Source organism: Protopterus annectens, chromosome 3.part1, assembly GCF_019279795.1.
Source record: "Protopterus annectens isolate FY-2018-M chromosome 3.part1, PAN1.0, whole genome shotgun sequence".
NCBI lineage: Eukaryota > Metazoa > Chordata > Ceratodontiformes > Protopteridae > Protopterus > Protopterus annectens.
In genome coordinates, this window is record NC_056732.1 from 444,644,622 (window position 1) to 444,668,181 (window position 23,560).

The 23,560-nt window shown below is 40.3% G+C and overlaps 1 protein-coding gene across 3 annotated transcripts in view; it reads right to left on the reverse strand.

Annotated features, from left to right (window-relative positions):
• Positions 1–426: 426 nt before the first annotated feature.
• Positions 427–23,560, reverse strand: part of GALNT11 (polypeptide N-acetylgalactosaminyltransferase 11) — a 1,380,327-nt gene continuing 1,357,193 nt past the window's right edge. For all 3 annotated transcript variants that reach the window (XM_044066892.1, XM_044066893.1, XM_044066894.1), the window contains exon 12: positions 427–1,318. In XM_044066892.1, coding sequence (XP_043922827.1) covers positions 1,187–1,318 — 132 coding nt within the window. In that variant the 3' untranslated portion in view covers positions 427–1,186. The remainder of the gene's footprint in view (positions 1,319–23,560) is intronic.

Genomic DNA, 23,560 nt, shown 5'->3' on the forward strand with positions numbered 1-23,560 from the left:
GTTATTCTGTATATGAAACACCTATAAAGAAACAAAATAAGCAACTAAAATGCTACAACAATAATCTTTTATTTAGGCAAAAAACTGAAGTTCTGTCCTTTGTACTGGCCGTGGGTATGTTTTACCCTGCAAAATCCGACGTTTGCACCAGACATGTCCCACTTTGGGCATTTGAAAAGGTGGCAACCCTATATATTTACTTGATTAAAAAATAAAAAATATGTCAAAATGGTAGAGGTTTCAATACTTGACTAAAACAAACAAGGTTTTAGTATCTAAAAAAATTAATTTGATCCCCAATAAAAAAATAAATGTTTAGAACTGCTGCAACTATCAATATAAAAAAGTCAATATGAGAAGAACAGTATTTGATTAATTCACTTTTACCTAAAACTGAGAAGGGGACACATGGTTTCAGACATTGTTATTCAGAAAAATGTTTTTAATATTTAAACTGAAAATGTAGCAGCAAGTCAAAAGAAAAAGAAACTTGGGGAAAATATTCAGATTACCAAGGCAAATGATTAATAAAAAAGCATTTTTACCAAATACATTTCTAAAATACAGCATCACAAAGAAAATTGAATTCATGAACCATGAATACTAAAACAAGACTACTTCATGAGCAATACACTTCTGTCTGTTTCATATGCATTGAATAATAATAATGTGAATGCATATTAGCATCATTTAAACTATAGTGTAAAAATATCAAATAATAGGGACTTATAAAACTTTATAAATAAAAATTCTCTTTGTAGATATTTATGATATTAAAATACCATTATGCAATACCTTTCAGATTTAAAATACATGTGTACCCAAATCACATGAATCACATAAAAAAAACTTGATAAACTTGCAGACTATCTGTTGATAATACAATCAGTTCTTTCACAGCATTTGAAGTACAGTGATTAAAATGTTACATCTCTAAATGTCATCCATTTATCTAGAGGATGACTTGGATGCTATATAGCTCTATATTTTCCATTTAAAAGTGTACAGCAAGGTCTCAGCAGAGGCTCATTATATAAAAATGTTGTTGCGGCAGGGGTTCCATTTTATGCTGCATGCAGGATTCTTCTGAATCCTTAGGTGGTATCTCTCTCATGATGAACACACACAGAGGTCTAAGAACCATCCAAAAAACCTCTGCAGGCACTCTTCTTTCAGCTCTCCAGCATCAACTCTCCAATCTCCACTGCTGGGAAGGAGAATCATCACAAATTGCCATGGAAACATATCCTTTGTGGCTGAGTTCATTATTGACCTTCATACACTGTCCTATAGAGACCTGATACAAGCGGTTGTTTTTCTAAAAGAAAAGAAAAAATATTAATATTTCATACTGCTTTATTTACTTTGAGATATGATGCTACATAGTTTTGTACAGCACTGCTTACCCTTCAGCCATTTCAAAATCCAGATTGTTTTTAAATGGCAAAAAAGAATACGGTAGCATTCCAAGCAATATCCTGCAGGCTCCGAGTGAAATGAACCACTTAACTTTATAACAAACAAGTATATTCTTCCTTTAGACATACACAGTATAGTTACTACACAGATGTTTGAATGATCACTGCTATATGGCTAATATACTGCAGCTTCCAGAGCTTAAGGGCTTCTTTTCATGTGCCCAAACCATTGGCATATCAAACAGAGATGAAGAATAACAAGATACTATGCCCTTCATAGCTTTCATGCAAGCTGAGAGTGGGAGGCTAAAGCCCTGAATGAGTTCAACCTTAATTAATTAAAAATCAAAATCCTCACCCTGGCAAACAAATCTGCAAAAATAAGGGGGACTGAGGGCGGTAGTAGCTACTGCAGCAGTTATTTAAACTTCTAATGTTATACTAAGTTTATTTAAACATCCATCCATCCTCAACCCCTTTTTCTCCATTTTGCACATGGGGTCGGGGTGTCACTTCAACAGTGACAATCATCCTGAGACACGTTTTACACCGCTGGAATGACTGTCACTGTTGAAGCGACACCGCAACCCCATGTGCAAAATGGGAAAAAGGAGTTAATGGATGGATTGATATTTAAATAAACAATCATAATTTCATTACTGCTGCAATGGTTTTAGCTATAAGGGGTACACTATGATAAAAGCTTACACTGAATGGGAGGACAGGAGGAAGGATGACAATCCAGCAACCCCTAGAAAGTGGTTCTAGGAAAACCTGCTCTAGACCTGGAAAATAAATCTATGTAGTGCCTTGTAAAGGTAAGTACAGAGGACCAAGTTACACCTTGTAGAATACTTTTAGAATATACCCCTTTCCAAAAAGCCACTGATTGGCTCTGGTGGACTGCATCTTGACCCTGCCTGGAACTGCCTTATTGTGGGTATAACAAAAGCAAACAGTACAAGGCAACCAATTGGAAGTAGTCTGCTTTGACACAAGTTGTCCTTTTTTCTTACTTTCATAAGAAATGAATAACTAATCAGAGTTTCTGAAGGTTTAGTGTCTGAAGGTTTTAGTTCTATCAAGGTAATAACTGTGGACATTGAGATGCAAATAAGCTTTTCTTTATGTTTTTTAGGCTATGGAAAGAAGATAGGGAGATAGCATGACTCAAAGTAAATTCGGACACCACTTTATGGGTAAAATAAGATCAGTTTTCAAGGAAACCCTGTTTTTGTGGAAAATGAGATAAAGTTAACCCACTATAATGGTTTGCAACTTGGACACTCTTACCTTATTGGCAGAAGTCAGAGCAGCCAGTACAACTGTTTTCCATGTTATAAACCTCAAATCAACCAGATGATCTGGTTCAAATGGAGCAAAAGTTAATTTTTCCAAAACAAAGTGGGTCACCAAGGTCAAGCCACCTGTTTTTTATATGGTATAGTATGCAGCACTCCTTTCAAAAATATTTAAACATGGGAATATCTTGAAAGGGGAGGATCCATGGGGAGATATGCTGAAATGGCGAACAAATACACATTAATAGAGGAATAAGAAAGACCAGAGGTTAATAGCTCACACAAATATTGTAGGACTAGAGAAATACTACCCTTAAAAGGGTCATGGTTCTTCTCTTAGTGCCAATTAGAAACCTTAGTTTGAGAGACAGCTTTACAAGACTATCTGCAAATATATAGAGCTGAGTATATTTTTCTGTATTATTCTGTATTATAGAGCTAAACTGTTGCTTAGATATCTGTTGTCTTACTGCTCTGCAAATATATAGAGATCAGTATATATTTTTTGGCTTTATAATTTGCACATTTTTCACATCTGTGTTGAAACTGCCCCCCCCCACACACATTTCCTGCCTTGTCTTCAGCTGATATAATTGGCTTTATAGCTGGTGTGTGTGCCCTGTTAACTAACAATCTGCATTCAAACTGGAACCTTAGTTTGAGAGACAGCCTTACAAGACTATCTGCAAATATATAGAGCTGAGTATATTTTTCTGTATTATTCTGTATTACAGAGCTAAATTGTTGCTTAGATATCTGTTGTCTTACTGCTCTGCAAATATATAGAGATCAGTATATATTTTTTGGCTTTATAATTTGCACATTCCTCACATCTGTGTTGAAACTGCCCCCCTCATTTCCTGCCTTGTCTTCAGCTGATATAATTGGCTTTATATCTGGTGTGTGTGCCCTGTTAACTAACAATCTGCATTCAAACTGGAACCTTAGTTTGAGAGACAGCCTTAAAAGACTATCTGCAAATATATAGAGCTGAGTATATTTTTCTGTATTATTCTGTATTACAGAGCTAAATTGTTGCTTAGATATCTGTTGTCTTACTGCTCTGCAAATATATAGAGATCAGTATATATTTTTTGGCTTTATAATTTGCACATTCCTCACATCTGTGTTGAAACTGGTTTTCCCCACCCCCCTCCCTGTTCTTGGTTGTAGTTTAAATTTGGTCTTTTGCAGTGCCCGCCCCACTGTAGATTTGATCTAGGACACTCCCCCAGTCCCATCTCTTTACCGCATTCTACCTAATAAACCCTTTCTGCACTTGCTTTTAGTCCTTTTTAATTTAATTACATTTTTTCAAACTGTGTGTGGACTAATATTGCTACATACTCATATTAGCCAGCTTGCACTGCATGTGAATTGTTTTTACTACTGTTTTTGCTACTTTTCTGAAAAAAAAAATGATCTGCTTTTACTGTATTTGTGTTTCTTCCTACTTTATTTTGCTTTTGCGTCATCTTAAAAGTACTCAGTTGTATTTATTACTGCTTGGTGTAACTCATTCTAAGATTTTAGTTTAAACACTTGGGCTTCAGACCAGTTGTTTTACATTAAGAGGGTTTGTGGTCTGCACTGTAGTGGCAGAACAGGTAGCTTACATCCTTCTAAGTTGGGAACTGCTGATTGAGAGCTCAGTGTCTGTTATTCTAAAAGTGTATTAGTTCTGGTTTAAGCACTTGGGCTTCAGGCCAGTTATTTTACATTAAGAAGGTTCGTGGTCTGCACTCTTGTGGGAGGAGAGGCTGGACTCTGCCCTTCTGAGCTGGGAATTTCTGGTTAAAGGTTTATAGTGCCTGCATATTTGAACTGTTTCTTACTGAAATTGGTACACCTTGTTTGCTGTAGCATAGACTAGATCCAGGCCTGCTGAATCTAGCTTTGTTTGTATGCTTGTTATTTCCCTGGAACGCTAATTCCACCTAAAATGCGGCTTTTCAGCGCTTCTGTGGATCCCTAGTGATATCTGCATTGCTTACTGTACTTATTTCCTTGTTTCACTTGAAAGAAAGTTACTGTTTGTCGTTTTTGCATTTAAGTTACCTGTAACACATTGCACTTAAGTTACCTGGCCCTTGCTCACTAAGCAATTATACAAGTCAGCACTAAAAAATTAAAAGCACTACACCCTCACAAACTCCCCTTGAGTACCTTGTTCCCCATTGGCCCTTGTTTTCAATTATAAAGGAATTCCCAATACTATTCTAGCATGTCCAAAGGTCAGTTGTCAATCTCCTCTCCGGTCCAGCTGGTGAATCTGGGAATCTTGAGGCAATGTTACAACTGCCTCATGTACACAGACAACCCTCTCCTCCTCCCAACAAATTCCAACACATGTGAGAGATGCAACCATATAGCCAAACTGGAGGCTAAGCTCTCTCAACTCAGTACTGGCATAACCAGTCAGGAGGAGAAGGAAACCACACTCACTACAATTCCAGTCTCACATAGACCCACTAGGACAGCAAACCAAACACATAATCACACAAAAACATACTTGGAGGCTCTAAATAAAGATCTGCCTAAGCAGCAGAGACCTCCAAAGCAGACACCCAAGCAACCGCTACCCCAAAACAAAACACGTGCAACACATATCTCACAAAGCCAGTGTGCCGGACAGTCACAGCCCTTAAGGCTAAACAACACACCTGATACACTTGTAAGAGGTGACTCTATCGTCAGGCACACTGACGTCCCGCTCACCAGGCTGAACAAGGAGAAGGTCACGGTGAGCAGACTGTCAGGCACTAGGATCTGCCATATAACACAAGCACTCAGGTCACTCCAAGGCAAGTACAAATATGACTCAGTCATTGTCCATGCTGGTGTGAATGACGTGAGACGTACCTCCCTGGACTACATGAAAAGAGACATAGAGGAGCTCTCTGAGCATGTAGCCCAGGCCGGTATGACCCTGACCTTGAGTAGCATCTTACCCTCACCAAGAATGATGCCACAGTATGAAGACAAAATGATCAATTTCAACAATTGGCTTAAGTATTGGTGTCATTCAAAGGGGATCCAATGCCTGTCAGCCTGGGATGATATGCTCGACAGCCACGATGCTTCGCTAAGGACGGCTTGCACCTGTCACCCCCGGGCTTTCGGGTATTGGCAAAGGCTCTTGCTACCCCCATAGTGCCTTTTTTAGGAAAGGCTCAAAAAGCAAACCCACCTCCATAGGTATCACACAGGATAAGAAACTAAGAGTAATGCTACTCAACACCAGAAGTCTAAACCTCAAGATGCACGCACTCGAAATTCTCCTTAGCATGGAGAACATTGATATCTGTGCAGTAACAGAAACCTGGTTCAGGGCTCCTGAGAGCACCCCAGCACTACCAGGTTATACCTCATACCATGCTTTTTGGCCCCAAAACTTGGACCGAACTACAAAAGGAGGGGGAGTATCAATATTCATCAAAGATACCCACACCTCCAGGTTGGTGGCACAGCACGAAGCATCAGAGACTATCCATGTGTAACTAACAGTGGGTAAAACTGCCTTCCAGTTTATAGCCTGCTACAGACCACCCTCCCAAACCTAGGAACCCCACTCGGCCTTCCTGAGAACACTGGAAAATATGAAGGTCTCTCCAAACACCATTATATTGGGCGACTTCAACTACCCAAACATAGACTGGGAGCATTACTCTAGCTCCAACATCCTAGCCCAAAGGTTCCTAGAATTCATAAACTCAAATGCTATGGAACAACGTGTTACCACTCCCACAAGAGGGGAAAACATACTGGACCTGATCATCACCAACATGGGGACTCTATGCTCCAGACCAGAAGTGTATCCCACACTGGTAAGATCAGACCATAAACTAATCCAACTGGATATTCACATCCCGACCCCACCCCATGCCCAGAAAACCACAGTGAAAAACTTCTCTAAAGCAAATTTCACACTCCTCAAAACCGAGGTGGAATCCTTCAAAGCCCCCGGGCCTGTGGAAAATACGGCCCAGACCGCAGAATCCTTTATAAATGCATTCTATGAACACCTTCGGGAATGCATGGATCATGCAATCCCAAATAAAACCAAGACCCAATCCTCCAAAGGCAGACGTCCTGTCTGGTGGACCCCAGCCATAGACAAACTATACAATAGAAGGAGGAAGCTACTACATGATAGAGCAAAATCCCAAAAAGGGAAGGCATCTCTGATCAGTATTAGCAAAAAACTACGGGCACTCATAAAATCGTCTAAGGCCAGCTTCAAGAGAAAAATTGCACAGGACATTAAGGATAATCACAAGGCTTTCTTTAGTTATGTTAGGAACCTGGGTGGGAATTCCCAGATATGCTCAGAATTAGTCCAAAATGACAAAAAATACACCGAACCCACAGACATTGCCAACATCCTAGCTGACAGATTCAGCGTAAACTTCTCCCCTCCTCCCCACCAAAAGGGCAAATATCTATCCCAGCAGAGTGCTGGCCCCCTGACATCTCAGATGCTCAGATAAGGGCCGCCCTCTCCAAAGCAAAAAACACAGCATCAATGGGACCAGACGGTGTCCCGGGCTGCGTCCTACATGAATTCCAAGAAGAGCTAAACCCAAACATAAAACTACTGTTCAATCTCAGCCTTACTACAGGATATGTACCCAAAGAGTGGCGTACAGCAACAGTGGTCCCTCTCCACAAAGCTGGTGCCTCAATGGACCCTGGAAACTATCGCCCCATAAGCCTGACTAGCTTGGTCTGCAAAGCTATGGAAAGGATCATCATGGACCTCATAAATAAAGATATTGGGGACCTACAGACACTGGATCCTACCCAGTTTGGCTTTGTTAAGGGCAGATCCTGCCTCTTAAACCTGGTCGATTTCTTTGAAACAGTCACCAAGGCCATTGACGAAAGGAAGGTGGTCCACACAGCCTACCTGGACCTCGCAAAAGCCTTTGATGCAATAACCCACTCGGGCATTATAGATAAGCTCACCAGCTTAAATATAAACCCCTATGTCACTAGATGGGTTGCAAACTGGCTCAAGGACAGAACCCACATGATTAGAATTGCTGGAGCCATGTCAGATTCCAAACCAGTTACAAGTGGCGTCCCACAAGGCTCAGTCCTGGGACCTCTCCTGTTCGGTATATATTTCTCGGAGGTACAGGCCAACACGGAAGGATTGTGGCTGACAAAGTTCACAGATGACTGCAAACTGGGCACCATAATCGACTCTCCAGCTGACACAAGCATCCTCCAAAAGGGCCTTATAGAAACAGACAACTTGTGCCAGAGCCATGGCCTCAAGCTAAACGCCAAAAAGTGTATAGTCATCCCCTTTGGCAAAAACAAAGTGCCCACAAATTACCACATAGGTGGTAATCCATTAAGTACAGAAGAAGTAATTAGGGACCTGGGGACCCAAGTTGATAGCAATCTCTCATTTGACAACCACGTGGCCAAAGTGGTTAGAAAAACATTTTATATAGCTCACCTAATCATGAAGGGATTCACATCTAGATCAGGGGAGGTCATCGTGCCTCTTTACTCATCCCTCATCAGGCCCACAATCGAGTACAATGCCCCTTTTGGGATGTACATTACCAAACACCTGCAGCAACTGGAAAGACCTCAAAAGTACCTCACCAAGAGGATCAAAGGGCTCAAACAGATGCCATATGCTACCCGGTTAAAGAAACTCCAGCTCTACTCAGTGGCATACCGCCTGCTCACAGGCGATCTGTGCCTGACGTATAAAGCCATGTCCAACCCGGAATTAAGGGACATGCTGCACCTCAAAAAATCCAAATCCCATCGAGCTATGCGCTCGAGAGACTTAAACCTCAGCACTGAAATAAATAGGACATGCTGGAGGGACAGATTCATAACCCAGAGGCTCCTTTCACTCTGGAATAAAATCCCAGTCCAGGTTAGGCAGAGTCCCTCACTGACTCTCTTCAAGAGGAATCTTGATGAGTGGATGGGAGATCGTAGGTTTACCCCGGGTATCACTTCTGTGTCACTGTTAGACAGAGGCACAGTATACTAACCTCGAAAAAGGGCATAGCAAAATAAATTTAAAATGGGTGGCGAAACCAAACATACTCTGGCTAAGCTTATAAATGCCCTAGGGCAGATAGCCTAGTATGAACCTATGAACCTAAGTAATATATTATTTTCTAGTAGCATGTTTCTTTGCCTCCATTAATACCTGCTGCACATTCTCAGAAAATAGGTACATAATAGGTAATTAGAATTCTATCATTCTGGCAGATAGCAGAACTTGTTTCAGGTTGGGGTTATCAAACAACACCTGTCTTGTGTGAGTAGGTCCAGTCTATGAGGAAGCTTGTGATAATTGCCCTTGGCCATTTCTGAAAGAAGGGAGAACCACTGTTGCATGGGCCAGAAGGGAATCACCACAAAAATCTTTGGAGAGAACTTTTGAATCTTCATAATGATAACGTACATCAGCTGACATTTTGGAAAAATGTGCTGGTACACTCCTATCCAGAGAAATGAAAATGCATCTGTTTTCTAGGCTAGGCCTGATGCAAGGAGTCCTGGGGAAGAGTTTTGCCAGTTGTTTGCTGTGAATACAGGCAAACAGATCTATCTGTAGTGGTTCTCCACAGCTGGATCAGATACTAGAAGACCTCCCAATTTAATTTCCATTTGTGGGGGGTCTGTACTGGTCCTGCTTAGCTTGTCTGACACAAAATGTTCCTCTTACAGTACATAAAATAGCTATAGAGTGCAACCATGCTAAAAAGCTACATCCCAGGCTACCATGACTAATCTGCACATAAAGTAAGATCTGGTTACCCTCTGTTTGCTAATGTATCACATCGATGTGCTGTTGTCTGTAATTACTTGTAACAGTCCAGGGGACCACAGATGATTGAGAGTGTTGAGAGTACTTATTACCAATGACATTTCTTTTACATTTGCATGTTTTGGTCTGCTCTTTTTGTTCAAAAGATCTGCAGTTTTGCTCCCATAGACACCACTACCCTGCCAAAGTCTTAAGCCTCTGTAGTTACAGACTGTGCTGGAGCTGGAAGGGAAAATGGGAGATCTGGATTCAGATAAAACTGGTCTCTCCACCAAAGTAGTTCACTTTTTTCATATCCCAACACAGGAATCTGGAATGTCAAGGGATGTTGATACTGATAATGGAGCCATAGAGATTTTAAGTACCACTGAATCTTTCTCATGTGGAGTCTGCCTAGTGGAACTATTAGAATCATAGATGACATGAATCCTAACATCCTGAGAAATTCTCTTGCTGAAACTTTGGACAGAGTGGAAAAACTCTGGAAAAGATTGTTTAGATACACCTCTACTTTTTCCCCGTGAAAGAAAAGCTCTTTGAACTGATGCATCTAGGAAATACCCCAGTAAAACAACTTTGTGAAAAGGAGTCAAACGAGTTTTGTATGTTCTCTTCAAACTCCAGTCTGTGAAGGAGAACTCTCATCCAAGTGAGATTCCTGACACTCCTGCTAGGGTGGAAGGGGGGTTACTCCGACTGATGGGACTTATCCTTGTTTCTAGGAGGTTCCTCCTTTCTTATGACAGTTTCCTTGCCATTGTTTTTTGAATGTCTGCTTGCCAGAAACTTGCTATGTTGCATAAGTTTGCCTTTTATAAAAAGGGTGCAGAGAGGTGCAAAACCTTTAAGAAACATAGAGAAGGGAGGCTGAAAAAGCTGGGTACGTCCCTGAATCAGTCTCCCCTCTCTCATCACATTTCTTCAGGACATTGGAAGCAGATGGTTAAAAAAAAAAAAACTCCTGTATCTAAAGGACAGCTCAAAACTTCAGCTTTAACATTCTCAGGTAGACTTTGTCTATGTAACCAAGCAAACATTCTGGTAACAACTCCAACATCAGCTGCTTTGGAAGAGGCATAATATGAATCATAAACACACTTCAGAGAATATTTTGTCACTTTAGACATGTAAGCAATAAGAATATTCATAGATGTTTTCTCAGAAGAGGGAAAGGTGACATTACTGTTCCCCTTATTCTCAAATGATGCAACCATAAACTAACATATGAGCTTGACAATTAAGAATTCTAAAAATAAGTGTGGCAGAAGTATACACTTTTTCTCAAATCTATCAAAGGCTTGCCTATCCTTATCACGGGATTAGCATTTATCAGATGATCATCAGCAGCAGCAGTGGCAGAATTTACCAAATAAATTACAGTAGGGCTCGATCTGGGATAGGGAAAAATGTATGATTGAGGAACTTTATACATTCTATCTGCTTTGTTATGGGCAGCAGGCTGGCTGTCAGGCAAGTTATAGGCTGTAATAAACATATCTTCCAATGCTGGAAGAATAGGAAGAATAGGAGGAAAAGGAGAGAGCTCAAGCAATTCGAGTTATAATAAATCATAATATTTTTCAAGGACACTGTAATATTGTGTTTCCACTGAAACAACTGGTTCATTCTGGATATGGTTTCAGAAGAAAGTTTTTAAAGGGACTATTAGAAGAAACACTGCTCAGAATCAGAACCAGTCACCAGAGGACAGAAAGCATAAATTGTGCCCTCAGAATCATTTTCCTGTTCAGTATAATGGGAATCTTCAGAAAAAGAACAATTCTTTTTCTCTTACCAATAACATCAGAAAAATAAAAATCAGGAGGCTGAACTAAGCCCTGACCTAAGTCCAATAAATCACCTCTACCTAAAGTAACAGAAAAAGGAAGATAAATATTTAACTTTCTGCTTCTTTCTGACAGGCATTTCTGTAGAAGCAAACCAGTTCCTGTCAGGCAAATAATCCCCGGAGCCATGCATCATAGTCAAACTAAGCAGAGAGATATTTCCATCTCCTTCTGCCAAGCCTGACAACAGTTGCTCTTCCTTGCCCACCAAGGGCCTCCAACAGCTGCAAAGGACATATCTGACCTATAGTCCATAGTGGTTGAAGGGATTACACCAGAGGGAGACAAGATAAAAGAAGAATGGTCTGAGAAACCAGAATGGCCACAGCAGAGTCACCAATCTGTGGCTGTGGTATATTTGTAGCCCGATGAAAGGGCAAAAGCTGTTTGGAAATTTTCTTTCTTTTCTTTTTGTGTGTGTGTTTTTAGAAGAAGGAAGAGCTGAGGCGCTGGTAATTTGATCCACGGTGAAGCCAAACATAAATCCTAAAGCCAAGGTAAGACTGACAGCAACACTCAGTGAAACAGGTAAGTATTAAAAAGTGTTTTTTCCCACCAAAAAACACAATGAAAAGCACTTTCTACACTTACTCCAGGCACTTCAAAACAATTTAACACAAATTTTAATAAAAAAAAAAATAGTTTTAACTACTTTTTCAACTCAGAAATAAAGTTGTACTTCATAGTAAAAAGGTCATGTGACAGTCCATAAAATATTTTTTCCTAGCTTAACTTAATTTCACAAAAAAGTAATGTTTTAGATAAAAATATTAAATGTGGAAGCTTTTTTTTCCCAAAGGGAAATTATCTGCCCAGCAATGGAGAACTATTATGTGACCACTGATCACTGAAAGCCTGCAAGACAGGCACTCACTGCCAGCAGGAAAGCTCTGTAGGGCTTTGCACCCAAAACTGTTGATTTTCTTCAGCTCTGCTCAAGCTGCCAATAATCTGGAAACACAGAAGGTGCCCTTAAGCACCAGAAGCTGTCATGCTGTTATATACTATGCAGGGTATTACCCACACAGCCAGGGCTACATAATGAGGAAATGATCACATCAGTCGCCCTGCTAGACAGGGGTCCATGGAAGAAAATATTGTGGGAAGAAACATCCAGGGAATTGTTATGGCTAGGCTCGTATAGGCCCTAGGGCTGATCGCCTAGTACCAACCTATGATGAATATGAAGTAACTGAGAGAACTATAATTCTGATTAGAAATACCTTGAGTCATGTTAAGAACTATCATTTAATGAAAAGAAAAAGGTCTCAAAATCTAAGTTCACATGCAGGAACAAAACATTAAGCTTCCCTACAATAAGTGCTTCCTTAGCCATATAAATACTGTGAAGGCTGGCAGCCTAGCTAGATAGAATTTTGTAGATAATTCAATGTCATTGCAAATATTAATATAATCCACAGGCTTGTTTTTACAAACTTAAGAAAACTAAATGTAAGAAAACTGTATTATATGCTGAACTTCAAAAATGTAACCACAGTGCACCCTGCTGGAAGAAAGCTGTTAAGTAAAGAATTACCACTGTGTTTGATCTTAAGCTCGGAGACAGGATGTCTGGGCTAGCAAATTCTTTCTATTGTTTGAAAGAGAGAATTGCCAGATTTTACATGTAAAACTGTCTTTTATTGCTGTGGCTTCCTGGCTAGGTGCAACTTACAAAGAAATGTAAATTCTGAGTTTCTGTTAGCCTGCAAACTAAAGGAGAAGTGATAAAAATGATGTAATGTGAAATGACTCAGCAGTACTGAGTATTATCAATTTAATACTTTCTCAGAGAGAAAGATTGAGCATTTTGGATTTTGTCTGAAGCTGACAACAACTCACCAGCACTTTGCCTTGTAAGTAAAGTTATTTAGGGCATAGTTTCTCTTAGAGTTAAATAGGAATTTAGCCAGATTGGTCTAGCTGTTTTCTATATTTATGTCAGACTATCCTACAATATTGTTTTAAAGTTCCTGTGATTTCTGAACACTTGATTAGCACTGTGTTGAACTGAGGAGTATTGTCTTGTGTTTTTATTACTTATTATTAAATATTTTTAAACTTTTCAACTGTGTCTGTTTTGTGTATAGATAATTTAAGCTCAGAGTACATTGCATTTATTTGGTGATACTGTCCAAGCCACTCCAATAGTCATGCTGTTTGGCACACTTACTATTTGGATAACAGTAATACCACACAGTGAAATTGGTCACCCTTTGGGAAGGGCCTTATAGTAGCTGATAATACTGGCTGGTGGCAGTCATTACTACCTTATAGTCTGGGCAGAAAGGGGCCACAGCTGGAGAACCTGTGCCAGCCTTCCCTAAGAGTGTCTGTGTGTTTGTATCCAAATAAAATCTAAAGTGTGTGTGTGTGTGTGTGTGTGTGTGTGTGTGTGTGTGTGTGTGTGTGTATCAGCTACTTGGCGAGGGACACAAAGCACTGGTTGGACAGAGAGGGTGCTGGAGGTTTTAGCTTGACCGCTATGCTGAGATCTGGACCCTATAGATGTGCCAGTGGGGAGTCTTGTTGGGGATCTGGAGAGAATGGGAATATGCTGTAGGGCAGCAGGTGATGGTTCTCATTCCTGTCAGACAAGCTGCAGGCAGCCTGGGAGGGACCCTACAAGGTGGTAAGGGAGGTCAGTGATGTTAACTACATGATGAAAATGCTAGGCAGGAGTACCAATTGTACCATGTTAACATGATGAAATCTTACCATGATAGGGAGGCCCTTGTGCTGAGTATTTGCAGTGGATTGCAAGAGTAGTGTGAGGGAGATCTGGTGACTGATCTCCTCAGTGAGGTTCGGACTGACACCTCAGTGGAAGGGGTTGGAATGTCCCACCAGCTATCACCTACCCAGGTTCGAGAAATCCAGTGTTACGGGAGTTTGGGGACATGTTCACTGGGAAACCAGGGTGCACCCACCTGGTGCAGCACCAGGTGGATACAGGATCCCAAAGGCCTATTAGACAGGCCCCTTACAGGGTGCCTGAGAAAGTCAGACAGACTCTGAGGGAATAGATACAGGAAATGTTGGAACTAGGGGTAAATCAAGAGTCCAATAGTCCCTGGGCCTCCCCAGTGGTGTTGGTGCCAAAGAAGGATGGCAGCACCAGGTTCTGTGTGGACTACAGGAAATTAAATAGCCACACAGAGTCAGATGCTTACCCCATGCCTAGGACAGATAAAGTCCTGGAGCAGCAGGGTGAGGCTAAGTATCTTACCACCACTGATCTTACCAAGGGTTACTGGCAGGTGCCCTCGACTCCCAGTGCTAGGGAAAGGTCAGCCTTTGTGACTCCTTTTGGCTTGCATCGAGTTCACAAAGATGCTCTTTAGGATGAAAAATGCTCCAGCAACTTTCCAGAGGCTGGTAGATCATATTCTAGTAGAGGCAGGAGGGTTTGCCTTAGTTACCTAGATGATATTGCCATCTACAGCCATTTCTGGCAAGAGCACCTTCAACATGTCAGGGAGGTGCTGGGCAGAATACACAGGGCAGGTTTGACCATTAAGCTGAGCAAATGTCAGATGGGTATGGCAGAGATCTCCTACCTGGGACATAGAGTGGGGAGTGGCAAGATCAGGCCAGAATCTGCCAAAGTGGAAGCCATTCAGGCGTTACCAAAAAGCAGGTGAGGGCATTCTTAGGGACAGCAGGGTACTACAGAAAGTTCGTCCCCAGTTACAGTACTACAGCTGCTCCCCTCACAAACCTGACAAGGAAAATTAGGCCAGATAAGGCAGTTTAGACCACAGCATTTCAGCAGGCACTACAGAAGCTTAAAGAAGCTTTGGTAAGACCCCCCCGTGTTAGCCAGTCCAGATTACAGCAAAGAATTTGTTGTGCAGGTGGATGCTTCGAACCATGGGGCGGGGTTGTACTTAGCCAGATTTCCTCAAAGGGAGAAGAGCACCCAGTGGTTTATCTCAGTCATAGGCTCCAACCCATGGAGGAATGCTATGCAGCTGTAAAAAGGAATGTCTATCCATAGTGTGGGCACTGCAGGAATTTTAGCCTTATCTGTATGGAAGGAAATTCACTGTAGTTACAGATCACAATCCCCTAACATGGTTACAACAAGCCAACCAGCAAAATGCCAAGTTGCTAAGATGGAGCCTAGGGTTGAAAGCATATGACATGTCAGTGCAGCACTGCAGTGGGATTAGCAATGCCAACACAGATGGGCTCTCAAGACATGGAATAGGGTAAGGTATACTCAGACAGACCTAACCCTCTCAAGCAACATTTCTCAATGGTCACGTGAAAAACTAGCTTGAGTTCTCCTGGGGAGGGGAGATAATTGTGAAGGCTACCAGCCTAGCTAGACAGAATTTTGTAGATAATTATATCTCACTGTAAATATTAATATAATCCACAGGCTTGTTTTTACAAATTTAAGAAAACTGTGTTATATGCTGAACTTCAAAAGTTTAACCATAGTGCACCCTGCTGGAAGAAAGCTGTTAAGTAAAGAATTACCACTGTGTTTGACCTTAAGCTTGGAGACAGGATGTCTGGGCTAGCAAATTCTTTCTATTGTTTGAAGACAGAAAGAATAGGGCGGCCACGGTGGTGCAGTGGTTAGCATTGCTGCCTCACAGCAAGAGGTTCTCCGGTTCGATCCTCAGCTGGGGTGCCTTCTGTGCGGAGTCTGCATGTCCTCCCTGTGGTCGCGTGGGTTTCCTCCGGGTGCTCCGGTTTCCTCCCACATCCCAAAGACATGCTGCAGGTGGATTGGACACTCTAAATTGGCCCTAGGTGTGCGTGTGAGTGTGCCTTCTATGGAAGGTTGGGCGCCGGGCTGGCAACTCGACACCGTAAAACTCCACTGCCATTCAATGTGCGGACAAGTGATCCGCTGTGGCGACCCCTAACCGGGAAAAAGCCGAAAGAAGAAGTTTGAAGACAGAAAGAACTGCTATATTTTACATGTAAAAGTGTCTTTTACTGCTGTGGCATCCTGGCCAGGTGCAGCTTACAAAGAAATGTAAATTTTGAGTTTCTGCTAGCCTGGGAACTAAAGGAGAAGTGATAAAAATGATGTAATGTGAAATGACTCAGCAGTACTGGGTGTTATCAATTTAAGACTTTCTCAGAGAGAAAGACTGAGCATTTTGGATTTTGTCTGAAGCTGACAACAACTCACCAGAACTTTACCTTGTAAGTAAAGTTATTTAGTACATAGTTTTTCTTAGAGTTAAATAGGAATTTAGCCAGATTAGTCTAGCTGTTTTCTATATTTATGTCAGACTAATTAAAGTTCTTGTATTTTCTGAACCCTTGATTAGTACTGTGTTGAATTCAGGAGTAGTGTCTTGTGTTTTTATTATTTATTATTAAATATTTTTAAACTTTTCAACTGTGTCTGTTTTGTGTAGAGGTAATTTAAGCTGTTAAAGTACATTGCGTGTATTTGGTGAAATTGTCAAAGCTACTCCAATAGTCTTGCTGTTTGGCACACTTACTATTTGGATAACAGTAATATCACACAGTGAAAATTGGTCACCCTTTGGGAAGGGCCTTATAGTAGCTGATAATAGTGGTTGGTGGCAGTCAGTACTACCTTATAGTCTGGGCAGAAAGGGGCCATAGCTGGAGAACCTGTGCCAGCCTTCCCCAGGACTGTCTGTGCGTTTGTATCTAAATCAAAACTTAAAAAGTGTGTGTGTGTGTGTGTGTGTGTGCGTGTGTGTGTGTGTGTGTGTGTGTGTGTGTGTGTGTGTGTGAGCTCCTTGGGCAGGGACACAAAGCACTGGTTGGACAGACAGGGTGATGGAGGTTTTAGCTTGACCACTAGGCTGAGATCTGGACCCTATAGCTGTGCCAGTGGGGAGTCTTATTGGGGATCTGGAGAGAAAGGGAGAAACCATCCCCAGACTGACTGTGATCTCTGTGTGCTCTTAAGGGAAATTGTAGTTTACTGTGTACTTCTTATCCCCCCAGTGTGCATGCCCCTCACTTGTGCTAGTGGTGAGGACTGAGTCTTGTTGATTACTGGGCCAGTGCACGGGGGTCACAAATACAATCACAACAGTAGCATAGCAAGGGTGAGGCAAAAGGGTACTTAGTGTTGGAAGTCATTATTCAGCAATCCTGATCGCTCTTCACTAACAGTGCATATGAGCTTTTAAATGCTGGTATTACAGATGTGGTGAAAGCGGAGTGCTGTAGCACTGTGTGTGGTCTCACTGTAGCAACTACAGTTTAAAGCAAAACTAAATAACTTTTTGAGGCAAATTTAAGTGCAGTAGCGATCTGTGGTATAAACTGTAGTGAAGTATAATTTAAAAGGAAAAAAAAATGAGTTTTATTTTTCTTATGTATTTAAAGATAAATCCAAGTGCTACAGTGCTCCATGCATGGCATAAACTGTATGTAACATGTGCTTGGTACAGATGTAGCAAGCAGTTTGTTTTTGTTTAAAAGGGGAAAAAAAAATAAAACAACAAAAAAAAAAAAAATAAAAAAAAAGAGAGTTTTATTTATTTATTTATTTTTAAGTACAATTCCAAGCACTGTAGCATCTCCTTGCTACATTGTAGCAAGTAGTTTGTTACAGTTTATCCAAAGTTTTTTTTTTCTAATAACATAAGTGCTTTTGCTAAGCGATTTGTGCTCCAGGTACATAAACTGTAGCAGACCTTTTTTTTTTTTTTTGCTTTTAAAGGGTAGGCAGATCATGGAATGGCTCCAGGCTTCTGAAATCCAACATGATTATGTCTCAACAAACATATACAACTATACCAATACATTTAATGCTTTCAAAAGAGGATTTATACTATTGTGCTTGATTTTAAGCCAGGTGGCGGGCAGATATTAAGATTACTCTACCAATAATATTCTTGCAACTCAACTTTGTTTACCAAGTCATCAACATGAAAGGACTGAAAAAATATTTTTGAACATGTGAAATTTAAGAGTAAAAAACTACAGGAGTAACGTGCTTGCATTATGTATTAAATACAGAGGTATTCTGAATGCCATTCCGAAAACAGATTCCTTACATTTGTAACAGCAATACTAAGAAGCACAGCATTCACTGCACACCACTTATACGCTTAGCAAAGTGTGTACCACGTACTGCGCAATTCATACAAAAATATGCACAAAACACGAGATGAAGGTACAAAAGTGCAAAACATGGTCTGCAGTGCATATGCAACTTAGTTTACAGATGTCTGTTCTCATGCATGTAAGGCAGAACTTGATTTAAAGATTTAAATCATGTACCACGACCACAGTAGGAAACGTCTGTGCAGGAGTTACAAAGTCCTGTTAACAAGTCTAGAATAAATGAAGCATCCTTTATCATAGAAGGGACAATTGCAGCAGCTGCACAACCCCTGCCTCCAGCCACAGTATAAATATGCCAGTGAACCAGTAGCACTTGATATTGTAACTGGCTGCTGTGTGCCATTCTTACCATCAGCAAGCAACTAGACTGGTACTAAATGGAAAGCAAGATACAGGATCTCTGCGTGTGTGTGTGTGTGTGTGTGTGTGTGTGTGTGTGTGTGTGTGTGTACATATTATATATATATATATATATATATATATATATATATATATATATATATATATAATCATGCTGAAAAGACATGGGGTGCATAGGTGCACAGATCACACCACTGAATTACAAGTGTTTCCAGTGCGCTGCTATCACTTACTGCACCCCATATTACAATCCATGTTATCAATGCAGAGGATGGTGTTGCCTAATTAAGTCATCTAAAGTTTCACTCTGTGAATGTGCAGGCTGCATGTGATTACTGAAGGTGCATCATAAGTATGTATAGGGCAGAACCCACAATGTCTGCATATGGTCTGAGTTTGCTTTACAGAATTTCAGACAGCGCCATACCACATGGCTGTCTTCTTGGTAATGCAACATAGCCTTTACAGCCACGGGGACTCATACCAGTGCTGAGGCCTATAACGCAAAGAAGGCATATGAAAGGACATACCAGTAGGGATGTACAGTATGCATAACCTAAGGCATGCCCCATGGTCACTGTATATTGTATATCTGCAAAACATGAGAGTCAGACACAAAATGATGGCTAAAGCAGCAATACATATAACAAATCAGACTGATGATGTGGTAATATCTGGAATTTTGATGAAACATAGAAATAAAATGATAACATTAGCTCACATTTGGGACTCAAAGCCAAGACCTCCAGAATACAATGCCTATGTTCTGCTGATTCATCCTGTGACTCACGCTTCAAGTTTTACAAAGTGAGTGTAAGTGTAACAGTTATCCCAAGCAAGAAGTCAACACAATCATGTCAAGATCTGTCTTATCAATGTAAGATCATGCTAACTGCACAACTGTAAGCATACACCAGGCATGTCTAATGTGTATATCTCTGCATTATGTCTGTATGTTTATGAGTGGGTCACTACATCCAGTGGTGGTCAGCTGTGTGTGAAGCAGTGCACCCTGGAATCAAAAATGTACAGAATGCAAGATATAGCAATGTACTACAGTAGAGACCAATCATTGGGGCACATAACCTGAACTAAAGCAGCTTAAACTGAAAGTGCTGTCCATCTAGAATTACATTAAGAGAAGCCCCGGTGTGGCTATTAAATGCTGATGTGCCAGTACATATGCAGTCTGTCTACTGATATATCCAAAGCCCTGTGACATCACCAGTATGAGAGCCTTAACACTGATGATGTCAAGCTTCATATCAATGACATAACAGAAATAATTTAGACTCAGAAGTGGTCAGGATCTCACGTTCCATTTTCTTATGGGTAGGAAAAGAAAGGAGTAAGATTACCCCCCCCCCCCCCCACGTTCAGAACAGTCACTAAGATTCTACTGGTAAATGGGGATTCAGCCTGCAGCTAATCTGACTCTTAACTAGTGTGTTAGAGGACCATATAACAGGGATTTTTCTGCATAATTTGAAAATGTATCTTCGTTATAAGATATCTTGAACCCACCTGCCCTAGGTGCTGGCTCTTCATTATCTTCCCACAACAGCAGTCTGAATGAAGCAGTTAGGACTACTGAGGGGCTGACTGGGTTAAAATCCTAGTAACCACTCTTAGGTTGCCCAGTGTAAGGTAAAACTCTAATGGCAAAAGAAACACACCAGACTCCTTCTGCAGACCACAACTGAAATGAATGGACTAGAAACAGCACAGTTGAATAAACAAGTACACTTTAATATCTAAGCTCTTTCACCTTCAACAAAGGCATTCAGAGATAAAACAGAACACAGGAAGCAAATCTGATATACTTCTCAAAAGATATTTAACCAATAAGTGTAGCAGCATTTAAAGTGACTGTATATATATATATATATATATATATATATATATATATATATATGTGTGTATATATATATATATATATATATATGTGTGTATATATATATATATATATATATATATATATATATGTGTGTGTGTGTGTGTGTGTGTGTGTATATATATATATATATATATATATATATGTGTGTGTGTGTGTGTGTGTGTATATATATATATATATATATATAAATATATATATATATGTGTGTGTGTGTATATATATATATATATATATATATATATATATATATATACACACACACACATATATATACATACATATATATATATATATGTATATATATATGAAGCATAAATACATAAAAAAATAAATCTCATAAAATCTGGACATTCCATAGTATGTTTATAAACAGCATTTGTAAATTTGAATTTTTTTTTTATCATAAACATGTTCACAAATCATTTCTCTAAGCCTTCTAGTGGTTTAACCTATACAGAATGCAGAGCAAATTGAACTGAGATTTTTTTTTCATTACTGACAGGGTTTGTATGTCTGACAGAGGAGGGGATAGTGAACTGTTATTAGAACAGAAGGAATTCAACTAACTGGCAGATCCAGTAAAATGCAACTAATAAACCCAGAATAAATTATATGTTCTCGCTTAACTGTATTTTAAAAACAAGAGCTGCTATGTTAAAACACTTTCAAGTAGCATAGTATTAAGTTTTATGTCTGTTTTATATGCATTTGTGCTTTGTATATATGTACTGTCACTTTAAATGCTGATATACTTGTTCTAGATAAAGGTTTTATTGGTTAAATATCTGCTGAGAAGTATATTTAAACAAATTTGCTTCCTGTGTTCTATTTTTATCTTTGATGATGCCTTTACTGAAGGTGAAAGAGCTTAGATATTAAATTATACTTTTTTATTCCGCTGTGCTGTTTCCAGTCCATTCATTTCAGTTGTGGTCTGCTGGGGGAGTCTGGTGTGATTCTTTTGACATTGGGTTAAAATCCTCTTAGAAAACTTTTAGAAAGACTGGTGGGGAGTAAGGAGGCACACTGTTAGGCAGACCTTTGGTGTCTTGACTGTCTTCTTAAAACTAAGTTTCTAGCAAATGAGGGGAGAGGAATTGCACATACCATCAACAGTAATAACAGCTTTTTCTTTCTCTAGAGGTCTGCAGTTATGTCCTCAGAGGGTTTACCAAAAAGCACTTCACCCTTGAAGAGGCATTACGATAAGTTGATGTTATTCCTTATGAAACTGGGATAGTGTGACTTGTGCTGTCTACAGAGATATGTGACAGTAGCTGCAGTCCTTGCAATCATATCTACAGCACCAGAAGGTGTAAACAGCCACACTGAAAACTAATGAAGATACAGTACTACAGAAACTCTCAAAAACCCTTTTTTTTAAGCAGGAAATGTGTAAAACTTTTCCATGACTCAGTCAACTACATAAGCCTGGAAGTGAGGCATATGTGACACGTAATTAGCAGCTCAGAGAACCAAAACGGCAAAATAATAAATTATTCTGTCAAGCATGCCCAATGACTTTGACTACTGTCTGAAGGAAAACAGTTCATGTGCTGAGAATTCTTAAAGCTATGTTGAACTTGCAGCATAATACAGGATTTTGCTTTGAAATCAGTGGAGAGGAGGAAAGAAGAGATAAGAGACCACTTGAGAGTGGCAAGCACAATCTGAATTCTCAAATGATGATGTTCCCCAATTTGGATGTTTCTAAGCAGCAAACATTGCATCCGTAACAAGTTCCAAGGAGAAGACAACACGTGATTCATCTGCCTCCTTCCTAATGCAATTAAGACATTTCTGAGGGCAGAAGCAGTAAACAGATAATCACTTTGGAGTGGATCTCATCAATCTCAGTGATTCTTTAAATGATATGTCTTTAGAGGTAGAATTAACAGAGGAGAACTCACCATTTGCCTCAGTCTCTTGTAGAGGTACCCTAACACTTCATATTCACTAAGGGTTAAGGAACCGGAAAATGAAGGAGGAAAGCCTCCTGTTTAACTTTTGTGGGCTAACCCTTGTGATAGTCATGCTTCAAAGGTGGAGAGGCAGCAAGGATGCAAACTAACCAACACAAAGTGCAATGTATGAAGAATGTAAGATTGGGAGGTATGCATCAGAGATGGTGTGAAGGAAAATAAAACAGGGCCCAGTAGTAGTACTGCACTCAGCTGCTAAAGCATGTTCTTATGTGATCCCTCAACCATCTTCCACCATGCTCTGAGTACATCACCTATTAGCTGGTGTAGGTGCCTGAAAGGCAAGTGTCTATCAGTAACAGTGAGACAGCCTGAGAAGAATGCCTCAACTCTTGTTAGTGGGTAGCCAGCCAAAGAGTGAGAAATCTAGACAGTCAGTCCTGCAGGCTCATGTCAAAACCCAGAACCATATCCTATGGAATCAAAGGCCTATTCTTCATTTATTTGAGGGTGTAATCTTGTTCCAAAGAGCAAACAGGGATGGAGGCTTCAACCCAGGCCTCATTCCCAAGACTGGCTGCCATAATGCCACCACTCATATAAGATATGCACATCCACAAATAAGGCATTTGACGATGACCTAACAGCACCAATTTTGCAGGTGAGTTTAGAGTATATGGGGGTGAACTCTGAATCACAGTCAGCCTCTGACTTAGACCTGAGTTCTGGGTTTCTTGCCTTCTGCCTGGCATGCTCCTGCCTAGGATTTCTAGATGAACTTTGCAGACAGCTCTAGCTAAAAGTACTCCTTTCATTACGAAGTTCTGAAAATCAATGAAGGTTTAAACTTCTGTCTCAGACATCAGTGAGTTCTGAGACACAGCTACAGGTGCCTTACTGCTCCAGTTTCAGAAAAAACTA